Source organism: Phascolarctos cinereus, unplaced genomic scaffold, assembly GCF_003287225.1.
Source record: "Phascolarctos cinereus isolate Bilbo 61053 unplaced genomic scaffold, phaCin_HiC Scaffold_4;HRSCAF=312, whole genome shotgun sequence".
Taxonomy (NCBI): domain Eukaryota; kingdom Metazoa; phylum Chordata; class Mammalia; order Diprotodontia; family Phascolarctidae; genus Phascolarctos; species Phascolarctos cinereus.
This window is the reverse complement of record NW_027555847.1, coordinates 83,645,115-83,658,774: the sequence shown is the minus strand read 5'-3', so window position 1 is coordinate 83,658,774 and position 13,660 is coordinate 83,645,115. Positions and strand designations below refer to the sequence as shown.

The window sequence follows — 13,660 nt, the reverse complement described above, 5'->3', positions numbered from 1 at the left end:
AAACAGATGTTGTTTGGAAATGACTATGGGTGGAGATAACTTAGTTTTCAGCATAGCTTCAAAAAAGGGCATCTGAATTCTGCTACAACAATTACATGAATCTGCAGGAAGCCATTCAATCAAACTGGTTATCAAATATGCCACCAGTGATATTAACCTAGTGCAAAGAAAATCCTAATCCCTTCCCATCTTGAAAAAGAAACACCACCAATGAAGACAGATCCCCTCCAAAAGATGATTTGGGGATTAAATGTGTAACAGGTACTTTAAAAGAAAAATTCTTAAAGAGGAATATTGCTACACAATCTAATAGGACCTACACTGAAATTTCACCTATAACTCCACATGGCAATGTGCCTTGGAGATTTGTCCATTTTCTTGTAAATGTCACTGTGATCAATGTAGATGGTCAACCAGGATGAGCCTGAGTCTAAAATGACTGTCAGAATGAATTATTCAGTGTGATTTTGCAAACAGCTAATGTTCCCCAGATAAATGCACACTCCTCTTTCATTAATCCTCTCTCGGTGGTAATCATCCACACCGCATTTCTTTCCACTTATTTTATGACTATGATAGGCAAGTGGTAGATCCCACCCCACTGCTAAGCCCTTTTTTAAAAAATTCTTGATCTGTTCCTACAGACATACCAAGACTCAAACTAACAAAGCCACTGGAGACACATAGGTAAAGGAACTAGGGAATCTGCAGCCACATAGCTGAGATTTGAAGATGCCCCACGACCTGGAGAAAATAAGGCCCTGCCCAAGAACTAAAATGATAGTCTTGGAGTTCCTTGAGACCTCCAAGGCCATCTAGAGTTCAGCCCACGTTTGAACAAAAGAACTCCCAGTTACATCCAGTCTTCTGTTTGAAGAACTTTAGTGAGAAGACCACAGACATCTTGCCTCTTGAGGTTCCCGTTTTGGACAGTTCTAATTATTAGGGAATTTCTCCTGGTATCAAATCTAAATGCTGCTCTGCAACTTCCATCCCTTGCTCTTAGGTCTACCCTGAGGACCCAGGAAGAACAGTCCAATCCTTCTTACACACACACCCCTCAGCTCAGTATAAAATTCATCAATTTCTCTCTTCCCAGGGGCACATCCCCTCTCAAGTGAGGAGGACCTAGTGAGGCCCAATTTTAGCGCGAATTTGCTAATCAACAGCTGCATATCGATCCATTTCCCATATGTTTACAAAAATAATGTGATCTCTTCCCAGGCAATTCTCAGATTCAGATTTAATTATTGGAATTCTCAGAAAAATTTCCTAATTTTTTTTCACTCATTTATTCACACTGACTCAGATGTCCAACCAGAAGTATGTTGCTGAAGCTGCTGAGCAGAGAAGATTCACTGATATGATCAACAGGTCTTTAAATTGAAAATTTAAGGGGAATAGAAAAATATTATCAGGACAAAATAATAAAACCTGATTCCTTAGAAGACAATTGGTGTGAATTATAAGTAGCAGACAAAGTATCCAGTTGTTTTCAGGAGCAAACAACAAGGTAACAGATCAGAAATATTACTTATGATCTCAGATAACAATAAACAGAATATAGGTAATAATTAGAGTGAAATTAACATTTCAAATACAGGTATTAAAAAAAGATCTTGTAAACATTGCGGACACCTGAAGGGATGGAACTCATAACTGAAATATAGCAATAGACAGGTAGAATATGTTCAAAAGAAAGAGATCCAAAAGCTCAGTATGCTTTTTGGTGGAAATCACAAACATAAAGATAGAAGCACAGCATCGAGCACGTAGTGATAAAAGGAATCAGACAACCTCCGGGAGGGAGAAGTGGTATTGATCTTGAAGGAGTAGGAAAACAGAAGGGAACATCATGGGAGCAGAATACTGATAGTAGACAGAGATACACGCAATACAGCTCAAAAAATTGGACCTAAGGTGAAACAGGCCACAATGAGTAAATTCACCAATAGAAGCATCTGCTTGAGGTCTCTCACTACTAAAAGCAGAGCTTCTGATATGTTACTGACTTCTCTGGCTGGTCACTGAATTTCTCAAAAGGTAGAGGAAGCAACGAGGAAAGCTGCTCTTCTGGATTTACAGGAAGCAATAAAGAAGCACACCCTGCATTAACCTTAGGATGCACTGGCCATGTCATCTTAAAAGTTCCTAACAATGAGAACACTGGGATTGGATGTAAACACTAAATTTGAGGAGAAAAAAAAAAGATTTTTAAATTTTCAAAGACTAGAGAGTTATGATCTCATGGCCTAAGACATTAAATGAGAAAATAACCAAGGAAGGATCAGAGGGTCTAAAGAACAAAATTCTAACACTACGATTAAAATTTATACTGATGTGGGGAAAAAAGACATGAACGTGGAGTGTGTCTATGCTTAATTGGACTTCAGAAAGAGGTGGGTGGCACCATGGCTAGCGTGGGGGGCTTCCGAGTCATTCAGCTTCAGACACTTACTGATGTGTGACTTGGGGCAAATCACTTCAACACTATCGGCCTCAGTTTTCTCATCCATAAAATGAAGAATAACAGTACCTACCTCCCAGCTGTTGTGAAGATAATATTTGTAGAGCGTTTTGCAAACCTTAAAGCGTTATATAAATCCTGGCTATTATCTTTACAAGGAAGGATCCTATGGGGGGAGGAGAAAGAGAGGAGAATCACTGGGAAGTGACAGTGATATTTTAAAAGGGTATCAATCAAACATTTTAAAAGAAATGAACGTGGATGGCTATATAGGAAGTTCCTAAAAAGCTTTTTATGGCTCTTCAAGGAATAATAACTCATTTTACAAGTATTTATAAAGCATCTATTGTGTACAAAGCACTATGCTTTCAGGGAGAAAAAGATGAAAACATGACCACCGTTCTCATGGAGCTTACGAAGGAAGGAATTTAAGCACAGCAGAACACAAAACAGTGAAAGAGACCTTTAAGATTAGTCTTAGGAAGACTAAGATGCCCCAAATAAGCAGGTTTGTAGAACATTCTAAGGATAATAAAAAGCATTTTTAAATGCTATATTTGGAAAAGAAGATGAATAAGGAAGGAATAGGCCTATTGCTTAATATAATAATAGATGTGTCATGGTAACAGCTGAAAGAAGAAAAGCAGAACTATTCAACTCTCTGAGCTTTTTATTTTGTTCTCATCATTCTGTTCAGAAGAACGATCTTCCAGATGAAAAAGTGAGCATGAACATGGGTAAAGGACTGAAGTGCGAAACAGCAAGATCATGTGAGAGTGCTTAGCCACTTTAAATGAGATCAAGTCTCTAGACCCAGACAAGTTACATTCCAGAATAATGAAAGAACCTGCTGATATGATCTAAGAATTACTGTTAGTCATTTCTGAAAAATTATAGCAAACAAGAGAGATATCAGAAGACTCAGACGTACCAATTTTCAAAAAGGCAAATTCTGGAAACTTTAGGCCAGTGAATTTGACATCAAACTTCAATACAATTCTAAAACTGGGTTATTAAACAGATGTTTTATGAGCCCTTATGTGAGAAGAATAACTAATATAACAAATGGATTCAAGATTTAAGAGATCTCAACAGGCTGAAATGAGAAGCCGAAATAGTATCATCACCAAGTGTGCAACTGTATGGTACTTTATACTTTACAATGCCTTTTTACATCCATTACCATAAAAACTCTGTCAGAGAGATGGAGATAGAAGCACCTCCATTTTACAGAGGAGGAAATGGAGGTCCAAGGTTTGGTTATTTACCAGTGGTCACACAACTAATTAAGTTGGTAACAAGATATAGATTAGAATCAAGATTTTCTAACTTAAAGTTTTCCTCATTTTATCTTGTTAATAAAATTAGCTCTAATCAATGACAAATCCCAATCAAGAGCAGCGAACAGTGTATTACTGAATCAGTTAACAGGGCATGATTGGGAAAGGCTGATGGCTTAAGACGGTGATGAGAAGTGAAGACAGTGAAGAAGAGGAGGAGAAGGAGGAGGAAGAGGCCCAGCAAGTACCAGTTTGAGGACTCTCAAATGATATCATATGGATACATAGGGAAATTAGGTATCAAAAATTCCTGTTTTCCTAGAAACCTCCTTTGAGGGCTACAGTTGAAGCCCTTTGTTAGGGAAAGGTTAGCAGAGAAAATCACACATGACACAAGTCTGATAAGTCAGAAGTGATTTTTTTAAATTTAGGTATGTTCACAATTATTGAATATACATGCAAAACAGCCATACCACATTGAAATATACATGAACACAAGTTTATGAGTAATTTCATCTGCTTTCATAAAACAAACTTTTAATATCTTCCCCCAGCTGCCAAATCCATCTCTCCTCCAAACTTCCCTATACCCAATAAAGTCAACACTGCCTTTCCAGTCAATTGGCTTCCCAACCTTAGAGTCCTGCTCAATTCTTCAGTCTCCCTCCCCTCATTATGTAAGATCAGCTCCCAAGTCTTGCCAGTCATACCTCCACATGCCTTGCATTCATCCTCTTTTCTCCATTCACACTGAGGGCATCCTCATGCAGCTCTTCATCACCTCTTGCCTTAACTACTGGAACACCCTCCTAACTGGATCCAGTTTCCTGTCTCCCCTCTCCATCTGTTTTCCTTACTCAAGAATCTTCAGTAGCTCCCTAATGTATTTAGGCTAAAATACAAACTCATCAATATGGCAATTAAAGTGCTCATGATCTGGCTCCAGCCTAATTTTTCTTTTCTTTTTTCTTTTTTTTTTTTTAAGGCAATTGGGGTTAAGTGACTTGCCCAGGGTCACACAGATAGTAAATATCAAGTGTTTGGTCTGAGGTCAAATTTGAACTCAGGTCCTCCTGACTTCAGGGCTGGTGCTCTCTCCACCACGCCACTTAGCTGTTCCTCCAGCCTAACTTTTCAAAGCTTATTGCAAATCACTCACTCCCCTTCTTGCACCCTACATTTCAGTCAAACTGTCTTACCTGCTGTTCCCCAAACTCAGCACCCCATCTCCCACTTCTGTACCTTTGCACAGACTGTACCCTCTGCCTGCAGTGCATTCCCCCCTTCTCAGCTCTGCTTCTGAGAATTCTTAGCTTCCCTCCAAGCTCAGCACATCGGCCAGCTCCATCAAAAACCTTTCTGGATACCAGCAGTTCTTAGCCCTCTCTCTCTTCTCCTGAAATTACAATGTGTTTGTGTATGTGTGTAAGATTTTACATACACATACACACACACACATATCCTGGTTACAGATGAATAAATTCACTAGGGGACTTCAACATTTTGATGTTTCCTTAAACATAGTAGCTTCCCAGTTCCTTAGCCTCTTCAAATCACTTGGCACTCTTTTATTTCACAAGGATATTCACACTCTTGATCTCATCACCATTACCCACAAGTGTTCTAAATACATGATTAATTCCAAAATCCCCTTAGATGACTTTAACTTTCTATATATCTCCCAGTAATTCATTCCTCCCAAATCTGTCTGTCCATAATGTGACTCTCTGGTCTCCTCAATCCCTCAGTAATCTCCAAGTAATCTCCAAGTAATCTCCTATCCCTATTCTAACTTCATTTTTCTGTCCTTCTCAATCTTGACCCTACAGTTAACCAGTCCAACACTGCACTGTCCTCTACTCATACGTTGTGCCCCTCACCCCCCTCATATCCTACCACCACTCATGCCTTTCCAAACCCCAACTGTGGCTTACTCCCACTATCCACCTCCTCCAATCCTATTCATATGCTACTGAACAGTGCTGGAGAGTCATCGAACCACAGTGACTGGGTATACTCCAAATTGCACAGCCTGGCTCACACACCACCTCCTTCATCAAGCCTTTCCTGATCTCCTGGCTATTAGTATCTTTCCCCAAATTACCTCACATTTATTTTGTACATGCACATTTATATCCTGTCTTCCCTATTAGAATGTAAGCTCCTTGAGGGAAGGGACTGTTGCTCTTCTGTCTGTGTCCCCAGCACTTAGCGCAGTGCCTGACACATGCCAGATTCTCCATAAGTGCTTGTCCAAACAGATGGTTAAACTAAGGATCTCCAACTTAATCCCAAGCTCTCTTCAAAACTCAGCCACTTCTAGTACAAGGCCTTTCTCTGACCCCTTTATAGCTGTCAGCGTTCCCCAGACCTGCCAATACAATGATGGTTATCACTGGCAGTCATTCTCCTGCACGTGAGCTGTACCCTCCCCATAGAACATAAATGCCTTGAAGTTAGGAACTCTTCCTTTTGCCTTCTCTTTGGAGTTCCTAGCACAGAGCCTGTACCAGGGAGGACTTGCAATTCTGAACTGGAGGGGAGGGTCTAACTCCTTCATTTTACTCAGAGATGTTAAGAGACACTTGCCCATGGTCACACAGGGCTGTTGTCTGGGACAGAGTTGGAGCTCAGATCTTACAGACTCCAAGTCTAGTACTGTGCACAGTAAACCATGCTGCCTGTAAAGTGATGAATAGATGCTTGCTGGATGAATGAGTAAGCGTACTCCATTCTATACCTGGAAAAGACATTGGGTTTTAATTGATCTCAAACTCATAAGTATGACATGGTTATTGGAAAAAAAAACAATGCAAACTCAGGCTCCATTATCAGAAGTATAATATCTCGATCAAGGGAGCTAGGAGTCCCACTGTGCACTGGTCAATTCACACCTGAAATGCTGATCACCACTGCATGCCACATTTTTAAGAAGGTTAACAACAAACTGGAACACAAGCAGGGGATGTTAACCAAGATAGCAAAAGGTCTAGAAACCACTCAGTTCAATGACAAACTGAGGACGTTCAGCCTAGAGAAAGGAACGAAATAGAAAGGGGCTAAATCCGAGGTCAGTAGATCCAACAGCTAGTGAATACATGACCAAGGACAATAGAACACATGCAACCTCTCTGCCCTTAATCTCCTCATCTGTAAAATGAGGGTGCTACTTGTCTTACAGTTGTGAGGGAAAACATTTTGTAAAACAAAGCATAAAATATGAATGATAATCATAATTGCTGATGATAATAATCAGAATAACAGGCACCTATGAGCATTCTTCAAATGGCGAGAATAATAGCATCTCCCTTCTCAGGGTTGTTGTGGAGATCAAATGAGATAATATGGAAAATGCTTTATTATTAATATTACTAGCATTTTTTGCATGTTTAAATGGTTGTCACCTAGAAAAATTAAATCACCTAGGATTTAATTTATTCTGTGTAGCCCAAGAAGACAGAATTAGGACCAAATGAACAGAAATTATAAGGGGAAGTTTAAGCTCAATTAAGAATTTCCTAACATTCAGAGCTGAGGTCAACTAGGTGGCATAGCGGCTGGAGGTGCAGTTGGGAAGACTCATCTCCCTGAGTTCAAATCCAGTCTCAGACACTTACAAGCTGTGTGACCCTGGGCAAGTCACTTTAACCCTGTTAGCCTCAGTTTCTTCATCTATAAAATGAACTGGTGAAGGAAATGGTAAACTACTCCAGTACCTCTGCTAAGAAAACTCTTAAATGGGGTCACAAAGAGTCAGAAATTACTGAAAATAAACAAACAACAACAACAAAAATATATGGAATAGGAGCAGCTAGGTGGTGCAGTGGATAGAGTACCAGGCCCAGAGTCAGAAAAATCTGAATTCAAATCGAGGCTAAAACACTTACTAGACAGGTGTCCCTGGGCAAATCACTTAACCTCTATTTGCCTCAGTTCCTCATCTATACAATGGGCATACACTAGAGAAAGAAATGGCAAACCACTCCAGCATCTCTGCCAAGAAAATGGGGTCAAAAAGAGTCAGGCACAATTCAATCACTGAACAACAATAACATATGGAATGGGTTGCTTTATTAAATAGCAACCCCCTGCTAAGTGGAGGTATTCAAGCACAGTGTGTTAGAGATGTTGTAGAAGAGATACCTGCAAAAGGTGGGAGATCAGATTAGATGACTCAACAATAGGATTCTGCAGTAAGTGAAAGCCGGAAGATCAGGGCGATGATTGGCAGAAATCTGTGTCAGGTCATGAATAACCCCTTCAGGCCATGGTTGGAAAATATATTACTAAGCACAAGATGAACTATCATGAAACAGCCACACACATCCCCAGTCACCTCCACAGCAAACTAAAAACGAAGAAGGGAGGGGGAATGGTCCCTAGAGAGGAAGAAGAGAGAGTAGTTCATGCAGCTGGCTGACCAGACAGGCCCACCTGGGAAATATCATCCAATCCCAGCTTTATGTAGTTTGGGTAGAAGTCATAAACTGAGTGAAACAGGATTAGAGGGAGAGAGATGGCTGAGAAACAGATCAGTCAGTCATACAACAAACAGGGAAGTCAGAAAAATTCCATATTCTTTTCTAGATTTTTGCCAAGATTTGCTATGTGACCTTGGAAATATCACTTCCTGGTGAGTGAGTCAATTTCCTCATGTGTTGAATGCACAGTTGGCTAAGGCTCAAAAGTATGGCAGATTTTAAATAGGCTGTAGGCAATGCATGTAAAGTACTTAGAAAACACTCTGGGTAACAAATTCCACATATCAATTCTTAGCTTCAGACATAAATACCAGGGCTTTAATGAATGAGTCACATGTTGACTGTACAATTAAAATTTGAACATCATGCATTTCTTAAAGACATCTTCTTAAACTTAGTGGAAGTGGTCTGGTAATAGATAGACTTCCTTCTGGTAGTTTTCAAAAGTAAAATGTTCTGAAATCAAGGTAACCTTCTAAGTTCCACAACTGCTTGTGCTTCAGTAACTCTCCCTTAGTTGTTGGGTCCAGCCTGGTTCTACACCAGAAAAATCACAACTTCCTGAAGCCTCCCATAAAGAGATAATGTGCCAAGGAAAATTGCCTCTGGCATACTAGTTAAATAGGGCACAAAGCAAAGTCAGATATCTGCCCACAGAAATCAAGCACATATATTGATTAATTATTTTCTAGGCCTACCCATCTTACGTAACAGAGAATTTCATTAATAAACAGCAAAAGTATCCAAGTGTTCTTTGTTCTTCAGACTCGGTAATAAAGATTTTCATACACGGGAAACCTAATGCTCTCCTATCCCCAACTTCTCTAAATCCTGTTATGCCCCACTAATCCCAATTCGTTGACAAAGTCCAAGATTTCAAAAGCCACTTCTGCAAATTCACCTACCGGACTCTTGGCATAGCCCCTTGCACCGCCAGATCTGTGGTTCTTCAGGGGATCTCCATAATCAGTAGCAAGGTTAGACTTCCATACCATCACCTGAAGAAACAAATTATGTTATTATATGTGTACATGCACATACATGTATATATGTACATACAATTGCATACACATGGGCACACATGTAGGGATGCATGCATATATATCAAACCATATGTGGGTCTTATTCGGCTGTGGAAATAAGCCTCTACACACTTAAGAAGTAGGAGGAAAATTGAGTAGCAGCCACAAAGGCAGGTAACCAGTGGGCCTAAACAAAAGAGAAAAACTGTTTGCTATTCCCTTGCTGTTTGGTTTTCCTAGAAAGCTGTGTATTTTTAGCAGTTAGATCCTTGGGTTTTCTCATCCTAGTGACTGGGGAGTAGGGGCAGAACAGCAGTTTGAATTATCAGGGGGTGGTAATGAGAAGTGCAGGAAGAATCAATGCATTCTGCAGATTAAGGGTAACTTTTATAGGCTTAATGACTTTTAAAGGTCCATACATTCATTTGGCTATTCATCGGAAAAACGTGAGCCCACTAAGAGTTGAAAAGAAATAACATATCAAGAGCTCACTCCTTTCTCAGGATTATGTCAGTTTTGAAGGTCGTGAGGGTTGGTCTGTTACCTTAAAGAAATAGTCACAATCTGGACAGAGCCACTCTAATTCAAGTAAAATATTTTTTGACCAGTCAAAAGGTACCTGACACTGGACTACACTGCCATAGGACAGGGATTCAGAAAATACTTTATATCTTTTGCAATCCAATCTTGGTAAGATGAAGTAGGACTAAAGGGCTAAAAAAAACTCAAAGGGGAGAAAAAGCAGAGAGACAAATACATGTAGCACGTATGTTTTTAATACAAATACACAGGGAGGGAGGAGTAATAGTTTTTAAAATGTTACAGCTTCTACATAATGAAAGGAAGGCAGCCAATCAGTTCATGGGCAAACTACAACCAAAAACCTAATCAAACAGTGTGAGGGAAGTTGCAAAACAATCAATCATCAGCATGAGTCTAGTGAGGAAAAGAATGCTGGCCTGGAAAAAGTCGAGAATTACAGAATGAAACTTTTTCAAGCATTCTTGGGAGTATGGAGTGGCTTCGGACTGTTTGTGTTTAGGCAAGGAAAAAAACAAAACAGAAAAGAAATCTTCGCCCAAGTATTAAGTGGATCCATTCTAAAATCCTGTCCCAGTAGATTATAAGCTCACTGAGGGCAGGGACTGTCTATGGTCTCTTTTTGTATCCCTAGCACAGTGGCTGGCACAATGTGGGTGCTTAATAAATGTTTATTTGATGGGGGGAAGAAGAAGAATTACAGAATGAAGAGCTCCACACTTGTCCTCTTCATTCACAGGCACTGGGACTCAGAAGCAAGTTCAAAACTGGTTTTGTGACTTTACTATTCACCTCACATTCTATGTCTCCATTTTCCTTTCTAATAAAATGGCAACAGAAACTTAGATTCACCCCCATAATATCATGATATCATAACCAAGTAGAATCAAAGCATTCTCTAAGACCAGAGGAACTTTTACAGGTTTTATAAATTTTCAAGCTATGGATACTGACAAAGCTGGTGCTTACATTAATGAGCTTAAGATATCTATCTGTTAAAGGCTCTAGCATGTGAAAGAACTAAATGTACATTTAAAAATTCAAATTCTTATACTGGCCATGTTGCATCAAATCCAACCTATGTTCTCACGTACTTAATTTTCCTCTATACAACAGACAAGGAAGAAGAAATCCCCAAAAACAAGGACAGGGGAGAAGACTCTAAGTATAATACACCTTGTTTTACCAAATGGAAGCAGCTAGTCTTGAAGGCTGCCATTTTTTCTAATCAGAGAATGCACCTCATTTTAAAGCCCACAGGTTTCAGAACACGAAGGAGAGAGAGTGGTATGGCCTCACCGTCTGTAGCCCAAATGTGTGCCAGACAGATGTTTATACTTACTTGCTCATCAACACCTCCAGAAGCAAATAATTCCCCTGATCTTGAAAAGGCAACACAGGTAGCTGGCCCCTATTATTAAATGGGAATAGAGAGAGAAGGAGGAGAAAAAGAAAGAGAATGATACTAAATCATAACATGGAAACAAGAAAAGTTTGTGTTAAACTGGTACTAATGCAAAGATTTTAAAATATACGTAATTCTCTCCTCAGGACTGAATCTTGAGCAGGAGGACGGCATCCTACTATGCATCTCTCACCTGATCTTTGGATGACTCATAATTCCAGAAAAATACCAATAATCTCTACCTGCTCTCTCCACTCTGCTCCCCACATCTGGTCCCCTTCTCCCTGCCAATATCAAAAGAGCTATCCTGCTTCCAAGAGACTCTTTCCCATCTCTACTTTCCATCTAAAGAATTCCCACCTCAGTTAACTCTCTAGTAAGGCCTAAGGCCTTATGACTAAAGGCCTTAAGCCTAACGACTCCTAAATCTACATATGCAGTGTTAGCTAGGTGGTGCAGTGGATAGAGCACTGGCCCTGAAATCACGAGGACCTGAGTTCAAATCTGGCCTCAGACCAAAGACTTGACACTAGCTGTGTGACCCTGGACAAGTCCCTTAACCCCAATTGCCAAAAAAAAAAAAATCTACACATGCAGTCCTAGTCTCTCTCCTGAGATCCAGTCTCACATCTCAATTGTCTACTGGCTATTTCAAACTCAATACCTTGTAGACATCTTAAATTCAACACATCTAAAACCTGAATTCATTTCCCCCAAAAACCTTAGCCTCTTCCAAACTTCCCATTTCACCCAGGGGCAACACTATCCTTGAAGTCACCCAGGTTTTACTGTTATCACCAACTCCTCATTCATCATATTTAATCAGCTGTTAAATCCTGTCATTTCTACGTTCACAATATTTCTCATATCTGTCTTCTTCCTTCTACTTGCATAAGCACTATTGTAGCTCAAGCCCTCATATTTTGCCTAACATCCCCCTTCTCCCCCACCACCCCTCCGCATGTTCTTTATTACTGCAGATGGTTCTCTGGACAGCAAAAGGCTTTTCATGAAAAGTAATGTTTTTAAAAAAAGCAAATTTTTTAAAAAAGAAATAGCCCATGAAGCATCCCATGTAGTCCCCAGTCAAAGAATAAATTATATTTCACGTTTCCAAGTTGTACAGGGAACTGAAGCAAAATTCACCAAAGTGCACAGCTGGAATGCCTCTAGCTTGCCAGCACTGCTACACTCAGTCAAGTCTGCAACCATCTGGTTCAGTCTCTGAGGACATGAAAAAAGACATGGTTTCCCTCCTTGACATCAACCTCGAAATTTAGGGACATTCCCCAAAACAGCCTTGTTTCCCCAATGTACACTACTGTTGTTTATTCACGCAGCATTAATCTTAACCCTTCTGATTCTAGCAACACCTTCATCTTTTAAGCATCTTGGAGGTTTCTCTGAGTAATAGCTGGCACTGAAGAATAATCAAGACATATGAAATTTGGACTCTTTTGTCAAAAAGAAATGGAATGGGACAGGAGTGTCACAGGTAGTATTCTAGAAAGACCTATAAGCATCCACAAGTTTAGCTTCTTCGAATATGGCTAGCCTACTTCTCACTGAATGATTACAAAACTGTCTGTGGATCCAAGGTGCCCACAGTATCCCACTCCCTCTAGCCACAAGCCTAACACACGAGCAAAGACAGTGGGAATCAAAGCTGGATGAATTAACATGCTGCAGAGAACAACGGAGATGCCTCCCATACATCTGCTGCTAAGGTGGCTGTTCTCAAATGGCCAAAAGTATGGTAGAGGAGTTACAGGAGCACCTCACTGTTCACGCCCAGGGCTAAGAGAGAGTCTGGGGTAGTTCTCCCATTGGAACATCCTCCATCAGGCGTATTTGGACAATCATGTTTTTGTCACAAACAAGTTAATAATAGCTTTGTACTGCTTTATATAATTCTTTCATCTAATTATCATAACAACTATGGAAGACAGGAAAAAGAATTATCATCAGATAAGGCGACTGAAGAGAGGAAAGTGAAGCGACCTGTCCGTGATCACACAGTGAGTGCATGGCAAAGCCAGATTTTAAATATGACATTTCATCATGTTATCCATAGACATGGGAAATTGGCCAATTACTGGGAAGGGAAGGGAAGGGAAGGGGGGGAGGTCAAGAAGCAGAGGGAAGGAAAAAGTATCCAAAAGCCCAACTAAAGAACAGGCTGCCTCAGCGCAGGTTTCTAGCTAGGGTTAGTTTCTAAGAGGTTTCAGGAACCAATACTGCTGAGTTCAGTTCGTTGCCTGGCCCCATTCAGCCATGACCACAAAATGTCAAGTTGGGTACACTGGGTGTCAAAACAAAGTTCTAAGAGCGGAATCACAGTCACAAGAAAGAAGAATACAAATGGAATTCTAATTCTCTGACCATTTTCAGGATCACATCCTATTCGGGAAGGCCAAATGTCAGCCAGATGTTCTAGGAAGATCATATAAGCTCCCAAAGTGGCC

At 40.2% G+C, this 13,660-nt stretch overlaps 1 protein-coding gene across 2 annotated transcripts in view; it reads right to left on the bottom strand.

Annotated features, from left to right (window-relative positions):
* The window catches only part of POC1A (POC1 centriolar protein A), a 175,202-nt gene that overhangs the window by 97,841 nt on the left and 63,701 nt on the right, over positions 1-13,660 (bottom strand). For both annotated transcript variants that reach the window (XM_078152335.1, XM_020971567.2), the window contains exons 8-9: positions 11,133-11,201; positions 9,134-9,226 (exon numbers count right to left, since the gene is read on the bottom strand). In XM_078152335.1, coding sequence (XP_078008461.1) covers positions 9,134-9,226; positions 11,133-11,201 — 162 coding nt within the window. The remainder of the gene's footprint in view (positions 1-9,133; positions 9,227-11,132; positions 11,202-13,660) is intronic.